The following is a 23,115-nucleotide window of genomic DNA, read 5'->3' as shown; positions in this document are numbered from 1 at the left end:
AAAGAATATAAGATGCTAGTAAAGGCTCTGAGATGCTAGTATAGGGACTACGGCCAGGTTACCTCAGACAAGAGATTATCAGAATCGGTTAAAGACCTGTTTGTTCTAACGTAATATAGCAGAGTCCCGATCCCAAGTCCAAAGTGGAAATCACAGGTTGCTTTTTTCAGTGTCTTTTTCAAACCTTCTGTTTTTTGGGGGAGCCAGCAAAGTTAATCAAATCTGTATTAATTCAATGTTATCTTACTCATACCTTAAGAACAGTAAGCACAATGTAGCATGTTAAACTGGGTATCAATTAAACGGCATCTAACTCATACCCTAAGAACAGTAAACAACATAGCATGTTAAACTGTGTATCATTTAAATGTTATCTAAATCATACTTTAAGAACAGTAAACAACATTGCATTCTAAACTGTTTATCAATTAAACCTTTTCTAAATCATACTATAAGAATCGTAAACAACGTGGCATGCCTTCACTGGCTTCACTGGCTTCGATTTCCAATCGATAAAAATACCAAAACAAGACATTGTGTTACAGCAGAACATAGAATATCATGTCTGGACCCCAAAAGGCTTTTTACCCATAGGGCTGCGGTCTAAAGTAATGCACTATAAGGTACAGGGAGCAGGGTGTCATTTAGGACACATATCCCATGTCTTTATCACACTGGAGTAATATGCTGTGAAGTTCCAGTAAATATGACTGAATTACTGTCACAGCGTTCCTGGGGAGGGACAGGGTAGAAGGCTTTCCTGTCAGCTCCGATTCACATCAACAGCAGGTGAATAGAGAACCATAGGATACTGTAGGATAGGGTTGTCTCTTACAGAAAGGAGAATACGGATGTTACCATATATCAACTATTAGCAGGATGACATGGACATCTTGGGGAATTTTCAGCCTTCCCTCTTTGAAGAATAAAACAAACAGAGAGAGAATGTGTGCTTGTGTGTGTGTGTGTGTGTGTGTGTGTGTGAATGACTGAGTGTGTGTGCATGTGTGTGTGGATGCAGGTTCTAAATTAGACAGGGCTTCAGACTGCACTTTATCTGTTAGTCACATAAGGCTGAAAGCTGTTAGACCTGGTCCTGAGTGGATCACTGCAGCTGTAAGTCGATACATTTAGCAGTAACGAAGTCAATGCATTCACTTTATTCATCGTTTGAATCCTCGGGCCGTTCAGATACAGAGACCGATCCGATCTTTTGTCTACTGTGTTTCTGCCTTGTCAGTTGTGGTTTGGGTTGCAGCCAAAGCTGCTCATAGTAATCAAATAGTCAAAGCATTAATTATTAACAATAAACAATTAACACACAAACACAGACACACACACACACACACACACACACACACACAGTCACAGAGAGACTGTAGCTATCTACTTAACATGACGATACTCTCCTGGCAGTCTCTCACAGCTCTGATTGCAAACAGCCTGAGATTCACAAAAATAGGTCCGGTAAAAGGAACCATTGTTCTCTTCAGAAGTAAGGAAAAGAGTCCGGAATTAGTCAAGTAGCATCCTAGCCAATAAAAGGTACAGGAGCTGCAAGGACTCAGCCAGAAGGTAGTAAATGTATAGTTAAACGTGCATCTCAAATGACACTATATTCCCTATATTAATTTATTAATTTAAATGAGTGCACTACAGGGAACACATAAGTGTGCCATTTGGGACGCCACCTGGCTCCTAGTTACAGTCGGTGTGTATTCCGTCTTACACAAAAACAACGCTGGTTGTAGTTTGTGTTCCAGAAAAATGTATGTAACCTTTTCTTTTTTGTCTCAGGTTTTCAGAGTGATAACAAAAGAGGATTATTCTTAGTCCATCACATTCCGCAGAGGATTGAAACAAAAGGAAAATCTTAACTGTAGATTATACCTAGCTCGAAGGAAAACCGCTATTCTGATAAGAATATGAACGTAAGCCCATCAATTACTGAGAAAGAGACGAGAGGTAGAGACAGACAGACAGAGTGGGAGAGAGACAGAGTGAATGGATAAGGGTGAGACATCAGGCACTGCACAGGAGTGAGGGATGGGTGTTAAACTGATCACACTGTCTCCACACTCTGCTATCTGTCCCATTCTCCTGGCTCTTGTTTTCTCATTCCATTAGGTATGAAGTTGTTATTTTTGCATACATATCTTTCTTTCAGTGCCGAACCAACCACTGGTGAGGATGGCCATAGAGCTCTTTTTTTTTTTTCATCAGATCATAGCAACCAGTTCCAGTCCAAGTATCACAACTCTTTCCATTTGTGAGTTGACTTTCCTCAAGGTGATAGATTTTCTATCTGTAATGCCGCATTTTCATACAATAAGCGGGAAGCCACGATAAAAGCCAAACTACCGGTCCTTAATAATGTGATGTACTTAAAAAGTAGAATGTCATGAGAAAATGTACAATATTACTTTCCTATTCATTTACTTATTTTTGCATGAAGAACAGCTCATCACCTGTGTTGTATATTTGATACAACCTTTCTTGCTCATCTTAATGATGCCGATCATCACAGGGGTGACTGTATAAAAACATGTATACTACTGTGTCCTTTGTGTTTTTGTCTCTCTCTCTCTCCCTCCCTCCCCCATCCCACTCTCTGAGTCTAGAGGACACCAAAAGAAGCTGGCAACATCACACAGCGCCCCTCATCCCTGTGCCAAGACACAGTGGGCACCACCAGCCTCTCTCCATCCCTCCCTCCTTTCCCTCTTTCTGCTCCATCCTCCGCCCTGCCAGCCTGCTACAGCTCTCTCTCCCTCTCTGGAAGCAGTTCTGGAGAAGGGTTCAGATTAGCATGTTTAAAACTGGCTTCTTATCGCTTCTCTTGACATAAACTCATTACACACATGACAGGCTTGTATCCTCTCCCTAGGTTTTCAACCATCCACTACAGAATGCCAGAAACAGGATGACAAAACCGGAGAGAGAAAGACAGAACGAGAGGAAGGAAAAAGAAGAGGGAGAGAAAAAGGGCGAGATAAAGCGATAGAAAGAGACATCGAGAGAAAGAGAGAGGGGTACTGCAGCACCGCGTCGCCCAACACTGTATAAAGCCCAATCATTTGATAGCAGTTTTGCAGTGTTTCCACTGAAAACACTGGGGAGGATTAAATAATAAGATGCAGCAATAATAACTACTTATTAAAATGATTTATTATTCGATCTAAATGTAGCACTGCGTGGCTGGTAGTCAGTGGTGGGGGAGGCACGCAGGGTTAACAACATGGTCGAATGCACATATTCCATTCTGAGCCCCCCTGCATTATCCATTAAGTAAATAGCCCAGGGAAAATGGAACTGAATGCATGTGGTTTCTGTCGAGGCAGCGGAACCTAGCATAACTAACAGGTGATAGGGAGGTATAAGAGAGGGACTTTGCTATACTATTAGCACCAGTTGCAAACAATCCAGTGCTAGAGACAGGCGGGAGAGTACAGAGGGTGTAGTGGACAGGGGGAAGGGGGAGAACAGGGGGAGAGGGGGACAGGGTCACAGGGCGACAAAGGACAGGGGACATGGGGAGAGGGGATCAGAGTACAGGGGAAATTGGGAGGGGGAGACAGAGGACAGGGGACATGGGGAGAAGGGAACAGAGGACAGGGGAAATGGGGAGAAGGGAACAGAGGAGAGGGGACATGGGGAGACAGAGGACAGGGGACATGGGGAGAGGGGAACAGAGGACAGGGGACATGGGGAGAGGGGAACAGAGGACAGGGGACATGGGGAGAGGGGAACAGAGGACATGGGGAGAGGGAGACAGAGAACAGGGGACATGGGGAGAGAGAGAGACAGAGGACAGGCAACATGGGGAGAAGGGAACAGAGGACAGGGGACATGGGGAGAGTGGAAAAGAGGACAGGGGACATGGGGAGACAGAAGACAGGGGACATGGGGAGAGGGGAACAGAGGACAGGGGACATGGGGAGAGGGAGACAGAGGACATGGGGAGAGGGAGACAGAGGAAAGGCGACATGGGGAGAGGGGTACAGAGGACAGAGGGACAGATGATAGGGGACATGGGGAGAGGGAGACAGGGGACATGGGGAGAGGGGGACAGAGGACATAGGGAGAGGGGGACAGGGGACAGGGAACATGGGAAGAGGGGGACAGGGGACATGGTGAGAGGGGGACAGAGGACATTGGGAGAGGGGGACAGAGGACAGGGGAAGAGGGAGACAGGGGACATGGGGAGAAGGGAACGGGGACATGGCAAGAGGGGGACAGGGGACATGGCAAGAGGGGGACAGAGGACATGTGGAGAGGGCATGTGGAGGGAAATGAGGAGAGGATCAAGTCTACTGTATATGTCACACCGGGTAAAATGAACCAAATAGCTAAATGAAGGTAGCTGGGCTCCTGTCAAACAGAAAAACTCAAAAGAATTTGCTGAGAACCTGGAAGACCTGGGCCAAGGCAGCAGGCCAAACTGACTTGGGTCCTGAATGACGTTTTAGGGTTCCACCCACAAAGTTTGAATAGGGCTCTTGTCAAAAGCAATAAACTGTGGTCAATAGGTTGCTATTTGTCACTCAATCCTATGTAAAAGAAACAGACCACTTCCTGCCCAGATCTGCCTGATACTGAGACTTCAGCCGGAAGTCGGACTTCAGACCAGGAGTGTAGAATAACCTGTAACAGGGTTGTTGTCCTCTAACTACCAGGATCATCTGAGCTGTTAACTATATACAAAAAAAAAAATAGCTAGGCAACAATAAACAAGCCAGCAAATAATGCAGCGCCCCCTCGTTGTGGTGTGTGAGGGAATTCAGTTTCATCACTATAGCTCTGTCCTTGGGCCAATCACTGTCATTTTGTAAACGCTGGATCTCCACCGATTCACACATTTTGTAAAAATCCAAATTGGTGGCTCTGATATTGCTTCTGACAGGCCCACGCATAGACAGCGACCAGCCTTAGTCCCTCCCGAGAGTCATTGTAGGGAACGAAAACATAGCCACACTACAACTCTAATACTATACACTCACCTAAAGGATTATTAGGAACACCTGTTCAATTTCTCATTAATGCAATTATCTAATCAACCAATCACATGGCAGTTGCTTCAATGCATTTAAAGGTGTGGTCCTGGTCAAGACAATCTCCTAACTGAATGTCAGAATGGGAAAGAAAGGTGATTTAAGCAATTTTGAGCGTGGCATGGTTGTTGGTGCCAGACGGGCCGGTCTGAGTATTTCACAATCTGCTCAGTTACTGGGATTTTCACGCACTACCATTTCTAGGGTTTACAAAGAATTGTGTGAAAAGGGAAAAACATCCAGTATGCGGCAGTCCTGTGGGCGAAAATGCCTTGTTTGATGCTAGAGGTCAGAGGAGAATGGGCCGACTGATTCAAGCTGATAGAAGAGCAACTTTGACTAAAATAACCACTTGTTATGACCGAGGTATGCAGCAAAGCATTTGTGAAGCCACAACACGCACAACCTTGAGGCGGATGGGCTACAACAGCAGAAGACCCCACCGGGTACCACTCATCTCCACTACAAATAGGAAAAAGAGGCTACAATTTGCACAAGCACACCAAAATTGGAAGACTGGAAGAATGTTGCCTGGTCTGATGAGTCTCGATTTCTGTTGAGACATTCAGATGGTAGAGTCAGAATTTGGCGTAAACAGAATGAGAACATGGATCCATCATGCCTTGTTACCATTGTGCAGGCTGGTGGTGGTGGTGTAATGGTGTGGGGGATGTTTTCTTGGCACACTTTAGGCCCCTTAGTGCCAATTGGGCATCGTTTAAATGCCACGGCCTACCTGAGCATTGTTTCTGACCGTGTCCATCCCTTTATGACCACCATGTACCCATCCTGTGATGGCTACTTCCAGCAGGATAATGCACCATGTCACAAAGCTCGAATAATTTCAAATTGGTTTCTTGAACATGACAATGAGTTCACTGTACTGAAATGGCCCCCACAGTCACCAGATCTCAACCCAATAGAGCATCTTTGGGATGTGGTGGAATGGAAGCTTCGTGCCCTGGATGTGCATCCCACAAATCTCTATCAACTGCAAGATGCTATCCTATCAATATGGGCCAACATTTCTAAAGAATGCTTTCAGCACCTTGTTGAATCAATGCCACGTAGAATTAAGGCAGTTCTGAAGGCGAAAGGGGGTCAAACACAGTATTAGTATGGTGTTCCTAATAATCCTTTAGGTGAGTGTATGTCAACACAAATTGTCCCCAAAGAAAGGGTCCTAAATATTAACAACCAGCCTATAGATTAACAGCTATCTGTTTGATGGATGTTTCCCTTCATTCCTTTACGATCAGCTCTGCTTTGTATTTATGCATCATTATAATGCCAGGCGCTTTCAGCTGTCGCCTTGTATTATCTGTTCAATAACTAATGTCTTAATTTACACATACACACACACACACACACACACACAAAGAGATGAATGACCAAACAGACACGCATACACAGACACACAAACCCTACACAATACTGTACATACATACCGACGGACAGACACACACACAGACACAGCACACTATGTTGCCAGGGCAATGCTAAACGAGGTGTTCAAAAGGAGGGGCAGTGTCTTGATGATTCATTTTATTAATCAGGGTGTTCGTTTTCCATTTTTCACATGGATGTAATCCTCCCAAAACACATTAACATTGAGGGAGTGCTCCGGAGAGGTGTCATGTTTTCAGTGTCATTGAGTCAAACTCTACCAGCCTTGAATGACGGATGTGCCTTCCATACGCAAGAGTAAACCACCGGTAATAAACACACAGCTGCAAAATCGCTATTAGAAAATAAAACAGTGCATAGAAAATAATGAAGATGTGGCTTGAGAGAGAGAGAGTGAAAAAACCCCAGTTAATACCGAGAGTAGCAAGGCAAACAAGAACAGAATGCATTTCACAATTAACAGTGTTCATGATAAATGTATTTAATTTAATAGTAGTCGTTTTCAATCACATTTGCATTTACATTAGTGTTCCGTCATTTAAATAGTACATTGTGCACATCTACCACGGGGAGACGTGTTTCCAGTTCTATATCTGTGTTAAACCCTGCCAGGGGTGACTATTTGGGATAGTGCGTATTCATTGTATTGGACTGTGCTGGGAACTAGCTGTGCCTGGTTGTGCACCACACGTGCGTGAGCTCGTATGCCATGCCAGTCTTCTACATTTCTGGTGTAACGTGCATTGAGGTGATCACCGGAGAGTTACAAAATGAACAGAAGCACCCGAGGGAAATTGTTGAGGATGTTGAAAAGGTTTGTGGGTTTGGGAAAGCCCTCCTGGTGGTTTTGGACCAGGCCAAAGAGGGCCTCAGTTAAAGGAGAAGCTAGTTAGAGAGAAAAGAAGTTGAAGACCATAAAGTGGCTAAGTGGAAAATAATATGATGTAAGGAATGGTATGTCAGAACAGCCCACTGAAGCAGTGTGTGGGTAAAAGGGTGTGTAGGGTGGGTTGTCAATGTGTGTGTGTGTGTGTGTATATGTGTGGTTGAGGTGGCGGGGGGCTTCCCACATTAACCCTCCCATAACCCATGGTTTAAAAGGAGTACAATGGGGAAACAGTAGCATCTTTCCATGACAAATAATCTGATTTATTATTTAAAAAATATACTGTGGCAAAAACAGTATTATTGCGAGGTGTATACATACAAAAGTGTCTTAGTTTGATGTTCAACTTGAACGTGTTCACTTCCACCATCTACATTATCATCACATATGTTTAGAACTGAACCACAATAGACAATTGGAGGCTAGTGAAGCTGAGTGGGCAGAGCACAGGAATGGAGGTGGGTGAAGCAAAGCTAGCAAGATCCTAGTCTGTAATACTGGTGCGTTATAGCATTTTGTTTTTTTAGGAAAAGTCAACTTTTTAAAGTTTGTCTGGTTAATTACAATTTATCCTCTGCTCCTTTTTTAAACTTTGGCTAAGGATAAAGTCTAAACAATCAGTCCAGGCGATCATATTTTCATTTTAGGAAGAGGAAAACTTTACAGAGATCATTCATGAGAACATGGACGGAACATTCCATCCTGTTGCATCTCGCACTTTCTGGCCACTGGGTTCTTCTCCCTGATGGTTCAAAAGGATCTGTCTGTGTGTTTATCTCTGATGTTATGTCTGGTCATGGAGAAAAAAAGATCATGGCTAGTTGGCTAAAGGTTCTACCATTTCACAACAGCCTGGAATCATTACTGAAGCTGAGAAACTAGTCTGACCCTTTGGCTACTACATATAGTATACATTGACTTTATAAGGCCATTTCACTGTTTCTCTCTCCCCTTTTGCTCTGTAACTCTCTCCCTCCCAACAGGCAAACGAATCAATGGTCAGGGTCGTTCTCCACAACTTAATCAATAGCTAAGCTTCTCAAGGAGGACCACCCTTAATGAGTCTAGTTAATGGTGAATGTATTAAATCAACCATAGATTGGTTCATCAAAGCTGAATTATAACCTAATGAGGCATGAAACACTCACAGTATCAAGCATATAGACAAAATAACTGGTTTTAGTTTAGGAGGACCAACGAGAGGCAATCTTTTTTACACAGAAAAATGATTTAATGCAAAATAATGCAAGTTCAACAATTTGATTTAAAAGATTCCATTTCTTATTGCAAAATAATTGGACTTTTTTTCACCGCAAGCAAATGTTTCCTCAGTTAACATAGAAGTGAAGAATATGTCTGTTTCCTAGGGTGTTATTTGGTTCCTCGCCTTCTTTTCGTTTAGCCTAGATCCCCTTATGAAACATCACATTTGACTTTTATAAAGTGCAACTCCAAACTGCTTGGCACCCTTGGAGCTGAACCAGGACTCACCCATTCCATCCTCCTTCATTCAAATTCCTCAGGAAGGGATACATTGCTTTTACTGTCAGAGAAAAAGTCTTATTGAAGAGATAAATGGACAGACAAATATCGGGATCCATTTCCTCCATACGTTTTTCGCTCTGTGATAGGAACATGGTTATTAATGGCCCTAAACCAAAGTTCTGTGCTTTTAAGGAACGGTGAAGAATGTTGTGTTAGTGTGTGTGTGTGTGTCTATATACACCAGTCATCCCCTAGAAAAAATTATTTTTTAGGCCTGAGGTTAAAGTTAGGGTAAGAATCAGGGTTAGACAATAGGGGTTACACAAAACACAATCCTAATCGACAACAGGTTTAGGATTAGATTTAATTCAAAAATTAGAATTTTGGGGTTGGGTTAATAGTTCGTTTCAGGTTTTAGGGGTTAGCAAAAACACCTGTTTTTATTGGTAATATATTTTGGTCATCACTTGATGTGAGAAAAGGTGAGGAACAACCAAGGCCCTGAACATGTGCGAACAACACGGATATAGTTGTGGGGGGCCCTGAACTCATTTGTGTTCAGATATATTTGAATAGTTTGTGTAATAAAATTAACATTATCAGGGCCAGTGGGGCCTGGGAGACATCAATTATGCAGATAAACAAATTAAAATAAATCACTGTTGATGGTGACTCGCCGGCTGGTCGCCATGTCCCATGATTGTCCAGTAAACAACAGGGAGGGCACAGGAAGCAGGAAGTCATTTTGCTGAGTGATTTGACTGGTTGTAAATTGTTATGAAAACGAGCAACAAGGATGGACGCTATAGTCTATCCGCTCTTCAGGCCTGAGGACAAAGGGTGGATTGTGATCTCTTCATCAGAGATAAACATACTTTGTTGGTCTTTCATATACAGCATGTCTAAAAACGACTAGGCCTTGACTCATGAAGCCATGACAGAAAAAGATTTCTTCACGCAACAATGTTGTGACAATGAGTGAGGTGACAGTCTATCGATGGGTAGAAAAGCGTGAGGGCAAAATTGAAATAGGCCTTAGTGTATAGTGTATTTCCAAACATTCATCTGTAGCCATTGCTAAGAAATAATTCACACTTAAAATAATTCCTGAAAACAACATTTTCTCCCATACTTATATTATAATGTCCAATTCATAATTATGGCTGGCCTTTGTCACAGAAACTCTACCGTGGCCAACCATAAGGACAGTCACAACACACCCATTAACATTTTGTTAATCACATACATTATCTGTAAATGATTTATGTTACATTCTTATTGGTACCATTCCCCGAATGGGATTTGTTTCACCAATGCCACATAATCATGGTACTGATATTATAATAGTATGCGTGTCATATTAAAATCATCTCTAAGGGCCATTGTTGAGCAATACATTTCAAATTCTTCTGGATAATTTGGTTATGGTGTGTGAAAATAGGTCTCTAGACTTAGATGGGATTTATGCCAGAAATGCTAAAATGCTAGAATTTAGAACAAATGCCAGGGAAACAAAACCAAAGCATGTATTCCTGTCATGTTTTGTCCACAGACTGGTTACAGGGTAAAGACACAATGTATCATTTTGTAATTTTGGTAAACAATCCCTCATCATCCCCATAAACGGGTTCTGTTCATACCAGTAGAGACCGAGAACACGCAACTTTGTGGTAGTGATACATAGTATGTAGTTTCACTACCAAGGAATAGATCCATGATCAGCCTCCCCTGGTCCAATGACCTGCTAAACTGGCAGAAGATCTGTGTCTAGGGACGCTCCACCCTACACTGTAAAACCTCCTCTTGGGTGGGGATTTCTGGGATGTTTAGGGGGAGTGGCTCTCTAAATGGAGGTGATCAGAGCATCTATTAAATTATTCATCTCATGTAATTGGCTGAATAAATAATGGATGGCGGTGTGTTGGGGAAGGCGATGGTGGTCAGAGACATGGTTGTGGAATAAGCCAATGCAGTTCAGAAAGAAGAACCAGTGACACTGCTGGACTTGACAGGCAGAAATGGGTGTCAGAAAACAAATCAGACACCAAAGGGTAAGAACAATAGATTTATCTACTGTTCTCAAGGTGTCCAGCATCAAGAGGATGCTTAAAACCTCTTTATGTCTCTAGCGGTCAGCACCATAAAACCATTGTTTTACCTTCCATTCAGAACAATAGGCTCAATATATTTAGGAATGTTTAAATAATTTACTGTCAAGTCACAAGGGCCTGGAAATGATGGAGGGAAACACAAAAACAAAATGTCAGCAGCTGGCGTGTGGTAACCATGACCACAACAAAATACAGACCCCGCCTTTGAGCTGTGTTCACTAGGTTGGGTGTTAATATGTTTCAGTCGAACATCTACACTACACTCCATCTTGAAGACAATTTTCTCCAATGCTTATTTTCTTTCAATTTCTCTGTAGAATGAAATCCTATCCAAGCCTGGTGTTCTGATCCCAACTTCATTCATTAACATGCAAATCCTCATCTTTAGGAAAAAAGGAAAGAAAAGAGAGAGAGAGAGACAGAGAGAGAAAGAAAGAAAGAGAGAGAAAGAGAGAAAGAAGCTATAGTCCTATCACACTGCTGAAAGAACCACTTTTGTTCTGGAACTAGAACTGTGGAACATAGAAGATGTTCCTTCTCTCTATCACTGTCTGGGTACAGCTGCATGGTCTTTTGACAGCAGCAATCTCCCCCTGTCTCGGCCTAATGTACAGTCAGGGGTAGTTACATTAGCAATTACAAGTGTTCAGGTTAAGATGAATTGAATTACTGGGTGGCTTCCCCCGTGCTCCACTGTGCCCGTATCAATCACATCCCAGGAGCCAGAGATCCTGAATCACCACACACTCTGCACGCCCGCAAACACACACACACACACACACACACCTCCATTGTCCTATCCTCCATATTTATGCAAAACGGCCAAGCTGAGCTGTTGCACTCCATCTATCAGTGAACGGGTACCGGGTGGCACACTCATTTTTTACCATGTTCCTCTCTTTAATCAAGCCACTTATGGCGCTGTGGGGTCGAGTCTTCTGTCTTTCTCTTTTGTCTCAAAGAATAAATGAAGTAGAAACAGGGTTTAATTGCATATTTTGGTCTTTTGTATGAATGTATGAGAGTGAGTGAGAGAGAGAGAGAGAGAGAGAGAGAGAGAGAGAGAGTTAGAAAGAGAAAGAGCGAGACAGAGAGCCCTATATATATTCACTGACATACTTCATTTGTACTTTTGGCTATGTACAAACCACTCCATAGTCCACTTAATACGACTAACTTTCTTTTTTCCCAAACAGATTTTTCTTTTGTATTTTTTTCAATCTCGTCCAGTAATACAATACAGATTGGGTAAAACCCATGTAAGAACAGCTGGGTTTCTACTTTAGAGAATTGCAGGTACCTCTTCTAAAAACCACAAATGTAAAGAGTCCATGGTGCTTCTGTTCTCCAAACGGCCTTTCAGGACAGATTAAAATCCAGTCTGTCTTTCTATTCTCCTTCTCTTGCTCCATTACTTGCCCATGCTTGCATCCCAAATGGCACCTTATTTCCTACTTAGGCCACTACTTTTGCCAAGAGCGCTAGCCTGAACAAGTGGTAGGTGCCATTTGGAACACAATCCATATTACAGAATCTGCAGGGTCTCTGGCCACGCATACAGCTATAACAGCACTGCCAAACCCTAATCTCCCGCATGTTCTGTTTCTCTCGCAACACTCCACCTTCCTTTGCATTTCTTTCCTGGCTTCTGCTCATTGGTTAATTGTGTAAATGAGACATCCAATAGAAAAACAGGAGGTTTGGATGCACAGGAATCCAGTAGTCAACTCAATGTCCACGAAAATAACAACTCCGATATGATACTTCCACCAGCAGCTAAAAAATGTACGGCACATGATGTATATGAGGTACAGCAACTGTTAGCTGGTCATACTGTTTCTCCTCAACTAATGCCCTCACTACACATACCCAAAGAAAAGCAGTAGGTTTTGCCAGTATGGCATATCTACTTTGTGCCCATAGGTAGTTGTTAAGAGTGGCTCTGCCTGTGGTATAGAGTTCATCGCCTGTCTGTGCTCCGTCAGTCTGGCCTGCAGACGGGAGAAGGGGGGATCCAGACAGAGTGCCTGGCTGGCTCTCCACATACCCCTCTAGGGCAGGAGAGGTCTAGGGCGGTTTGGAGGATTGGAACCATTCCATCACCACAAACGGAAAGATACAGATAACGTCCGCACGGCAAGTGGGTAAGCATCCAGGCAGAGAGGCAGGAGCAAGGCATCAAAGAAGCGGAAAAGGCCATGGAGTCACAGAGGCAGGGAGTCAAAGAGGCACAGAGTCAGAGAGGCACAGAGTCGGAGAGGCAGGGTGTCTGAGAGGCATGGAGTCAGAGAGGCAGGTAGTCAGTCACAGTGGAAGCAGAAATATAGGCGTGAGGAAAGTATGATATTTACCTTTTCAAACAGATGAATAGGACAAGTGGAGGAGACAAGAGCAACAAGAATTCACTGCAGAGGTGTAGACTTGAGAAGTCACTATTCAACTGACCAAACTGCTGTTCATTTTTACAGGCACTCCAAAAACTGTGCCAAAAAGCTGAACAGATTGGATTTGTGGCGAATTCATTTCAGAGAAACATATTACGGTCAAAACGGAAAACAGAACACTCAGGAGTTGAGGGATTCCTTCATTTTATTAGTTCCCAGGCTTTACAGAGGTCTGGGTTCACCCTCTCTCACTCTCCCCAATGTCTCTCTCCCTCTCCTGCCTTACTCTCCCTTTCTCTCTCTTTTTACACCCCATCTACCTCTCTTTCTCTGTCTCCATCCCAACTCGCTCTCCCTCTTTTTTTCTCATTTGCAGAAAACGTGGTGGACGGCTCCCTGTCCTGTGATAAAGCTGTTGCCTATGTGATGGGAGAGAAGGATCCATCATGTCAAGCTGTGGGTTTATTTCACCATTCCACACCATTGAGAGCCATAACACGTATGTGCTGTGCATCATGCATCATTTACCAGGCCATCTCTCTGCCCAAATAACGCAGTTTTGGCTGGGCTGTATATGCTTATATCTGCAACATTAATGTGGCTTTCTGGAAAAAGCCTCCAAAGGAATTCTCAATCTGCATCAACTTTTTTCTGTAGTTTAGTGGTTTGTTTAGTGAGTAGACCACAAAGACCGTGACAGAAGCCTTAAGCACTCTTTAAGAATCGAACACAACGGTTCTCAGGACCAAATGATAGGTTTAAGGTTTCACTTTGTTTATGAAAGGATAACACTTTACTCCCACCATCCACGGCTGCCAGAGGAACTGAAATACCAAGTAGAGGAGGGAGACATACCTCAGTGTCAGTGGGTGAAAACACTGACATGATGCTTTTCATTTCATTCAGATGAACAGGAGAAATGCCTAAAGGAACAGTAGTAAAGCACAACAATGTAACAAAACATTACATGGCAAGTTTCCACAGAGGGAGCTCAAGGAATACAGTGAAGCAGTATGCAGATTTGTAGGCAAAGCTAGAGATCTTTTATGTTGCGATGTTGCTTCTGTGGCATTTACAGATGATCAGAAATGCTTCAGTAAATACTGAGATCTAAAAACACATCAGTCAGAGTTGAGTTGCAGGGCATTGTATATTTGTAGGCCCAAACCAATTGGTTTCTTTTGTAATCCGAACCCCGAACCGCTGAATTGTTATCAGCATTGAAACGAATATCCCATAACACAAGAACAACAGCTGTTTAACTGAAGAGGCCTTAAGATAAGAAAGGGTCAAGCAGGTTGCTGTCTGACTAGTGTGTAAGCAAATCTCCTAAGCAAATAGACAACTACGCAGAGTCCTGCAACCAGTGTAACTCTATTCCAAACATTACCATCTGCTGTCAGCTGTAGTGAACTCTACATTTTTTGCAGGCAGCCCTCTTGGTGGCCCTTCCTGACCCGACCCCTAAAATGGTCAATTAGCCTTTCTTTCTACAGACTCTCATCAAAGCCTCTTAGGGGTTTCTGAGATCCTTGAGGACCTTGAGGCTTCAACCAATCAGACCCCTATGGGGCCAAAAAAGAGACCCCGGACCCCGGACAGGTTGTTATCCTGAGTGCGTCGGTCGGGTCGTCAGTCAGGTGAAAACATCAGGTGTGACCATCTGGGGGATTCGGGAGGTGTCTGCACCTGCCGCCTGTCTTCACCCCCCCCCAGTGGGGGTGGGTGGGGGGGGGGGCAGATTCCCCGCATTCCAGGGGGCAGCTGCTGACAGCCAGCACTGTGGCTCGACCTACCCCGTCTCCCTCTCTCCTCAACGGGGGCCTTCTAGGCTCAGCTGCTGGGATGTGCAGGGTCGGTGGTTGGGCTTAGGCACGTGTGTGCGTTTGTGTGTTTGTGTTTGTTGTCGTCATCGACATGCCCCGGGCCTTGTGTCCGTTTTTATTTGTACAGTTTTAGTTCATGATAATTCACATTCAAAACCCTGCGGTCGGCAGCTAATACTCAGAAGATCTCTCTCTTTATTTCTCGATTCCTTTCTCTCTCTCTTGTTCTGGGCGTTTCAACGTGGCTCTTTTTCAGCAATGCATTGCCATGGGACTGAAACTCTGATTGATCAATAGAGTATTGCAAAGTGAGTGTATTAAATCTACGTTGAACACCTTGGTGCCAAAGAGAGTAGGTATGTCAGAGAAAGAACAAAAACAGAGACAGGGAGGAGAGAGAGTGAGTGTGGACTTTGAGCTCATTTAAATGAATTGGCTCTGTTTAAGGTTGTGAGGAGGAACAAGGAACACATCATAGTTGGACTCCTGGCAAAGCCAGATAAAAGGCCAACCTCGGCTGTCAGTTGTACCCAGGGGCTCCAAGTGGCAAGCAATAACATACACACACAGAAATACAAACAGAAACAGACAGACTCAAAGAGGGGTCCTTTGTCTGGGTTTGGTAGGGTTCTTTGTTCCAGCTAGCGCCCTGCATTCTCATGACAAAATGTCAGCGACTCTGATGTTCTGAGTCAGCCTAGTGTCAAAACTACAGTAAGGATGGCAGCAGAGTGCAGAGATAGCTGAATGATGGCGTTATGAAGCGAAGGAAATGTCTGGATCTGATACCACTGAACCATATAGTTTCTTCAGTCCAGAACGGGCCAGGAACAGCAAGTTCATTCATTTAGAGAATAGTAGCAAAGTCAAATAATTGCAATGTTTCTGAAGGCCTGTATAGGCCTTTCTATTATGGAAACCTCCCCAATTCATTAGACCACTCAAGACATCCACACTCCAAAGTAGTTCAACTGCTGAGATGTCTTTCCTGACTCCCCTCAAGAGAGCCGCCAGTGTTTTCTTCCCACAGGTCCTCCAGACATCTTCACGGGCCGAATGATGAGTGACATGTCTGACCGCAACAAACAAGGCAGCACTTTCAACTCTGCCACCAACTTAATTGACACCTAACGCTGCCAAGATATGAACAACTTGGATGTGGAGTTCACAGAAAATGCTGGGAATTTAAACCGCTTTTCACCAACAGCTCTGACAACTGACTGAATGTATTTTCTTTGTACTTATTTTTTCATCCGTGAAGCAGCACCAGCTTTGCTATTTGGCTAGACGAGTAGACACATCTTGGAAAGAACGATTATCACAAAAAGGGTTTGAAAAAACGAACATTTATGGAATATGTATGGAATTCAAACATGGGACGAGACAACAACATTTTATTCTGAATTTGTACATCTGGATCTTGTACTGTATGCCTGGCATTTGGAGTACAGTGAAAACCAGCATTACATACTTGAATACCCTCGCCCCCTATATCCACATCTGACAGCCTCTCACCACAGAGACAGACAGGGCCAGCCAAAGAGCATTAGAGAAACCCCCCCAGAGAATCCTTCTATGTGGGTCCAGACTAGGTCAATGCTTTTGGTAAGAACACTTTTACCACCATTACAGAATTTTCTTTCAAATACAGACAGTCCCTAATTTTACACCACGTGCATTTTTTTTTTAGCTCAGCCTTTCAATTCCTAATTATTGTCTTGTTTTTTTGGTATGACATCCTTTCATGCAAACCCCAGAAATTGAAATGATACTTTTTAAGTAAGTATGACGCTAAAGAGAATATTTGAGTGCTAAAGAAAAAGAGAGGACTGCTATAACATCTTCAGCAAATTGGGTCCTCTGTGGCTGATGAGAGTGGGTGGCTTTTTTTGACAGTATTTTTTGTCTGCTTTAGTTTTTCTCTGTTACCATAGTTTAAAAAAAAATATTATATAAACATTACATACACAGTAATGTGTACATGCATGATCTATATGTCCCTGTACATACTAATCAGCTTGTCTCGAACATGGCATTTCAACGCAGTAACATGGACTGCTGAAGGTAGCATATGTATGGGATACATGTGGTTTGAGCAGCCGTGTGTCTCCATCTGCGCATGTTTTTATGAAGGGTGATTAACCCATTAGATGGTATTTGGTCGGGTCTAATTCAGTCCGTCTGGTGATGTCGTATACATCGGACTCCCGCCGACCAGGCTCAAATCCCTTAACAGGTGATGGCTCGGTTAGGGGGGTAGATAAAGGCCACGCCAAAGCTAGGGGGCGTAAACATAGTAGGCCCCAGACATAACAATAAACCACCTTCCACTGGGACCTTTCATTATATCACTGTATTTTCTCTGACCTTCTTGTTCATTTGGAGGACAACACGGTCATTATATCGCAGTATTGTTTCTGACCTTCTTGTTCATTTGGAGGACAACACGGTCATATTATCACAGTATTGTCTCTGACCTTGTCTACTTGAAGTAGAACCAAAACATATCGGGTTAGCGCATCATTGACTGGTTACAAGGTAGAGAGACGTGTGACTCTGAGCCCTTGGTTACCTAACAACGTAGATCTAAAACTACTTACAGGGCAGGCAAAAAGGGAAATTCATAAAGGACTTTTCATCTGGATAACAGTCACTTGTCTAGACAAGAAGCATGGCTTAATAATTAAATGTGTTCTTCTTTGTTGTCTTTATCAGTTAGACATTTGCACAAATATATCAAACTGCCAAATACATTGAATAAGCTATGGAAATGTTTCCCACCATTCCATTAAGCAGTACAAAAGACAAAAAGCAGAAGACAAAAATGGCCTGAGTCACATTATTACAACTCTTCTTTATTTCTTCTACTTCGGGCCACTTCAATTATAAGGCCCATTCCCCATTTTAATGGAAGGAATTAAGTGTAACTGGCTCAAAGGTTGGGTTTGTTCAGTTTGTCCTTGGAGGCTATGGACCAAATTCCATGAAGAGGAATCTTGGGAACTCCTCTGGATAGATGGGACCTTCATGGACTTAAACTCCCACAATGGATGAGGTAAACAGAAGTGTGTGAAAGAGGGATGGCAAAAAGAGAGTATTCATTCTCATAGAGGCACAAATAATGAGGTGTCTGTGTGTGGGTATAGGGTAGAGAGTTAGCTTAGGGTATGAGAGGGGGAAGGTACACAGTTAAGAAAGGGTATGAGAAAGGAGAGAGTAGACAGGCAGGTCAGGGTGTGAAAAGGTAGACAGGCAGGTCAGGGTGAGAGAGGTGAGACAGTCAGGTCAGGGTGAGAGGTGAGACAGTCAGGTCAGGGTGAGAGAGGTGAGACAGGCAGGCCAGGGTGTGAAAAGGTAGACAGGCAGGTCAGGGTGAGAGAGGTGAGACAGTCAGGTTAGGGTGAGAGAGGTGAGACAGGCAGGTCAGGGTGAGAGAGGTGAGACAGTCAGGTTAGGGTGAGAGAGGTGAGATAGGGAGGTCAGGGTGTGAGAGGTGAGACAGTCAGGTCAGGGAGTGAGAGGTGAGACAGTCAGGTCAGGGTGAGAGTGAGACAGTCAGGTCAGGGTGAGAGAGGTGAGACAGTCAGGTCAGGGTGAGAGGTGAAGACAGTCAGGTCAGGGTGAGAGAGGTGAGACAGTCAGGTCAGGGTGAGAGGTGAGACAGTCAGGTCAGGGTGAGAGAGGTGAGACAGTCAGGTCAGGGTGTGAGAGGTGAGACAGTCAGGTCAGGGTGAGAGGTGAGACAGTCAGGTCAGGGTGAGAGGTGAGACAGTCAGGTGAGGGTGAGAGAGGTGAGACAGTCAGGTCAGGGTGAGAGGTGAGACAGTCAGGTGAGGGTGAGAGAGGTGAGACAGTCAGGTCAGGGTGAGAGGTGAGAATGTTAGACAGTTCTGACAGGGTAAAAGAGGCTGGCAGGGGTTGGAGGGTTAAAAGTTTCTCCAGGTTTTAAGAATGAGCTACACAGTGTTAACTCAATCAAAACTTGAATTATACCTCTTGAGACACTCAGGTAACCTTTCATTATAGCCCTAATCCTTCTTAATAACAGAGCTGCAGAGTCGGCATTGCCCCATTACACCCAGACCCACTGAGAGGGGAGAGCCATTATCCCCTTGAGAACGCACACACACACACACACACAAAAGCGTTAACGTATACGCACAGGAACACATGCACGCAGACACAGACGTACAACATGCATGCAAACACACACACACACACACACACACAAAAGCGTTAACGTATACGCACAGGAACACATGCACGCAGACACAGACGTACAACATGCATGCAAACACACACACACACACACACAAAAAAAACACACACACACCCCTAAGTGAACCAACCCCATATTATCAATCACAAGTTCATTTAGAATGCAGTGGGAAGTGGGATACAACGGGGTAAATACTAAAGATAGGAGGAGATTTTGGAGGACAGAGTATACATGTTCTGATGTTGATTTTCCAGTTCAGACATTGACCTTATACACCTTCAGCAATTTAATAAAGTGCTACTCAATATGCAGTGAGACTGTGGACTGAAATCTGAGTCTACTTCCTATTAAATCTTGAATAGAAATGTGTTACTTTAATTTTCTTATTGCCTATTATGTTCTATATTGTTGAGCATACCCAATGAAGAGTGTTTTCGTAGTTATATATCAATCAAAAGGATATTTCATAATTTACAAGACAGCTCATTTTTAAAATGTTAATTTAAATTCAATGAAACGTGTCATTAATTATGTTAATAGGGTAATATATTTTCTTTTTGTGCAGGGGATATTGGGCCCTGCCATAGTGTGTAACGGACAGTCAAGATAAGTTTAACGAAAGCCACCACTGTGTTTAATTTAAATTAAATATTAATAACATATTGAAAATCAAGGTATAGGCCTCGTTATGGCCATGTATTGTAGAATATTGTAATTAAATACTCAACTATTGGTCTTTCACAAATGTGCATTACGAGCTTTTAATCCAGATATAACTGAAAATACATTTCGTTAGCTTTGTCTTAATTAAGTAATGCCTCTACATCGTAATGCCTTCACATAAATAGTCATTTTGAGTTACATTTTAATTGGTTTAAGATAAAAAACGAAATGTCGACTTAAAAGTGGAAGAAACAGTATGTGATTAGATGTGTTTTGTATTAGGGCGTTTATGCAACTTAGTTGGACATTCAGCCACTAGTTGCATATTCGAATCCAGCATTGTTTCAGTTGTTCAAGACAGATTTACAAGTAAATATGCTTATGCATTTGCTAAAATATAAAAGACCATTCCAAGACAAAATGTGCAGAACTAGGCTTTACTGTGAAAAACAAATCAAGTATAAAGCCCCCCTCCTGAATTATTCCATGCACTGGTTAACAAGTGTTGCCAGTGAGAGGCACTGGCGGCGCACGTACCAACACAACTTCTGAAAGACTGTTCCGCAAAACACAATTTATTTCTGCCTGCACTGATTCATTTGGGGAAAGCCGACAACAAGCATGAGTTATCCATATTAATTAACAATAATAATTCATATTTTTCCTATGCATACAAAAATTATAATAATACCTACCTGTACCATTCCAGTCCATTCTCGTAGTTACGGTCGAAGAAGTGCGGCTCGGCTCCCACCGCTCTGATATCTGGATGCACGCGGAGGAACTCGAGCAGTGCGCGCGTTCCACCTTTCTTCACCCCGATGATCAGCGCCTGGGGCAGCTTCTTGGTCCCCTCTCCAAGAGGGCTGAGTTTACCTGTACTTACAGTGTTTACCATAAAACGAGGTGATAATCTTTTTAAAGAAACGATATCATCCAAAGAAAGCTGCACATCACGGGACAGCTCACGGTTCTCGCTATAATCTCTGTCCACCTGAGGTTCCGGTCCGTAAAAAACCTGTCCCGTATCAGCATCATCGAACCAGGAGAACTCAAAGGTGTGTTTGGCGTCCGCGCTCTTGCGGTTGGAGCCCTGCTTGGACACAGTGGTCCATTTCTGTAAAAGTCTTTTCCTCCTCAGCGACCTCAAGTCATCTAGTTCTGCAGCAAAGAAGCCCGCGACCTGGCTGGAGGCTTTCACCGGGATGGGCATGCTGCTGCAGCGCTCCGTGAGGCAGTGGAGAAGGTATAGGGAGGTGAGAAGAGAACACAGCATGACCAAGAATTTTTTGAAAATGCTTCGGGACAGGGGGTCCGAATAGATGCGGCTAAAAGCCATAACGATCCGCTGGTCGCCGGTTCAAGAGCCACAGCCATGCTAGGCAGACATGCTTGGGTCTTGCCATTAAGAAATAGACTACAGAGGACAGCTCGTCGGCTACTGGAGCTCGCTCTGCATCCACGTATTAGACTCGCACGCGGCTCACTTAGAAAGAACCCTCTCGTGCGTCCCAAAGCTAGAGCTGTTTTCAACTTATTACAACCTCAATTATATTGACAAGTTAAGTATCAATTGTCAGAAAACAAAAGAATGGGCAGTTCAATTATAACATGAAAAATTCATATTTTATACGCTGGATATGTTGCCTAAAACGAATCCTCTTTTGTCAATACCGTATTGTCAGCAGTTCAAGATTAGAAGATGACAGATGTAGCAAAGTCAACTGCAGCATCTCTGCCTACTCTTCACGTGTGCGGGCTACTGTATCAAACTTCAGTATGACATCGGGAAAGACGATACGCACGTTTTTATCCAATTAGAGTGCATAAAATGTTATGCAAAGGTAAATGAGAGGCGTGTCAGGGACCAATGAAATGGCATCAGGCAGGAAAGCAGTCTCTAACCTTCCCTGTCTGTTGATGGGCTCTCTTTCTCTCTCTTTCTCCCTCACACAAACACACACACACACACGAACACACGCACAGTCGTTTTATTAAAACATTATTATATTTTTGCTATTATAACTTCAAATTACGATAATTGTTGACCATTTGAAACATTTTAACAGTCAATCTCTTTAGATTGTCCATTTCCCAACAGTCACACGAAAGTTCCAGCCTCTCTCTGCCTCAGACAGGCCACCAAAGAAGATGGGCTTCATTGTAAACTTTCTTTTTTTTTTTTCTTTTATATATAATACAGGGTAGAACAGCAAAAAGTAAAATAATGATAACAGGCACATTATTTCTTTACAAGTGAACAAGAACAGAACCAAATGTTTCACATCTGCTGTCAGCCTTTCTGTGTATTAGCATGAGAATGTCTGGGCAGAGCTTCAATGCCGCACAGCTCACTGGTCGAGAAAGAGGACAGAGACCTTTATCACAGAGCCTTATTGCTCCTGCCAGATGTCCCCATGTTAGGGGCACAATACAGGGGGCGCCCCACATTTAAAAAAATCACACCCCGTGTCTTTTCTACCTCCTCAAAAGCAGAGAAGTGATAGGAGGTTCCTGCCTGGCTCTGAGTGCCGCCCTGGGGACCCTGGGTCAAATGTCTTCACATTGATCGTCACCATCAAGATGGAGGAATGCGGTAAGAGAGGGAGATATGTGCATCACGGGTGCATGTCTAACCCCATACTGAGGTTACTTCCTTGTTAAGAACAGGAGTTAGGACAAAAGTTAGACGCACAGCCAACTAGTAGCTTTTCTAAAGTATTAGAGACTTTGTGTGATTTGGGGTGTGTCTGTGTAACATAGCTATTTGGAGAATGTTAAATGTTTGTGCAAGGAGTGCAAGGATACACATTTACTTCAATCACAAAAAACAGCATTTAGTTTAATTATACACCCAGACGGCAGTTCTTTAGCAAAAAAATGCACAAAGTGTCTAGAAGTCATGTAAAAACAAAATTCCACTTTTATCTCTGCCATTTATCCAAATCACTATACTATGGTTATACGATGGTTACACTGACACAGCCTTGTTGGAATCTTGGATACAACGTTTGGCATTTAATTTTAAAAACAGAGTGAGAGGCTGCTGTTGATTGTCTTTAGAATATACTGTATAGCTACAC

At 43.3% G+C, this 23,115-nt stretch overlaps 1 protein-coding gene across 1 annotated transcript in view; it reads right to left on the bottom strand.

Moving 5' to 3' along the window:
* Positions 1 to 21,649, bottom strand: part of si:ch211-216b21.2 (heparan sulfate glucosamine 3-O-sulfotransferase 3A1) — a 37,107-nt gene extending 15,458 nt beyond the window's left edge. Inside the window, exon 1 of the mRNA XM_020046333.3 lies at positions 20,728 to 21,649. Within this exon, the coding sequence (XP_019901892.2) occupies positions 20,728 to 21,371 (644 nt within the window). The 5' untranslated portion in view covers positions 21,372 to 21,649. The remainder of the gene's footprint in view (positions 1 to 20,727) is intronic.
* Positions 21,650 to 23,115: the final 1,466 nt, after the last annotated feature.

Source organism: Esox lucius, chromosome 5 (assembly GCF_011004845.1).
Source record: "Esox lucius isolate fEsoLuc1 chromosome 5, fEsoLuc1.pri, whole genome shotgun sequence".
Classification (NCBI taxonomy): Eukaryota; Metazoa; Chordata; class Actinopteri; order Esociformes; family Esocidae; genus Esox; species Esox lucius.
Note: the sequence above shows the minus strand (reverse complement) of the source record. Positions and strands in the feature narration are given on the sequence as shown.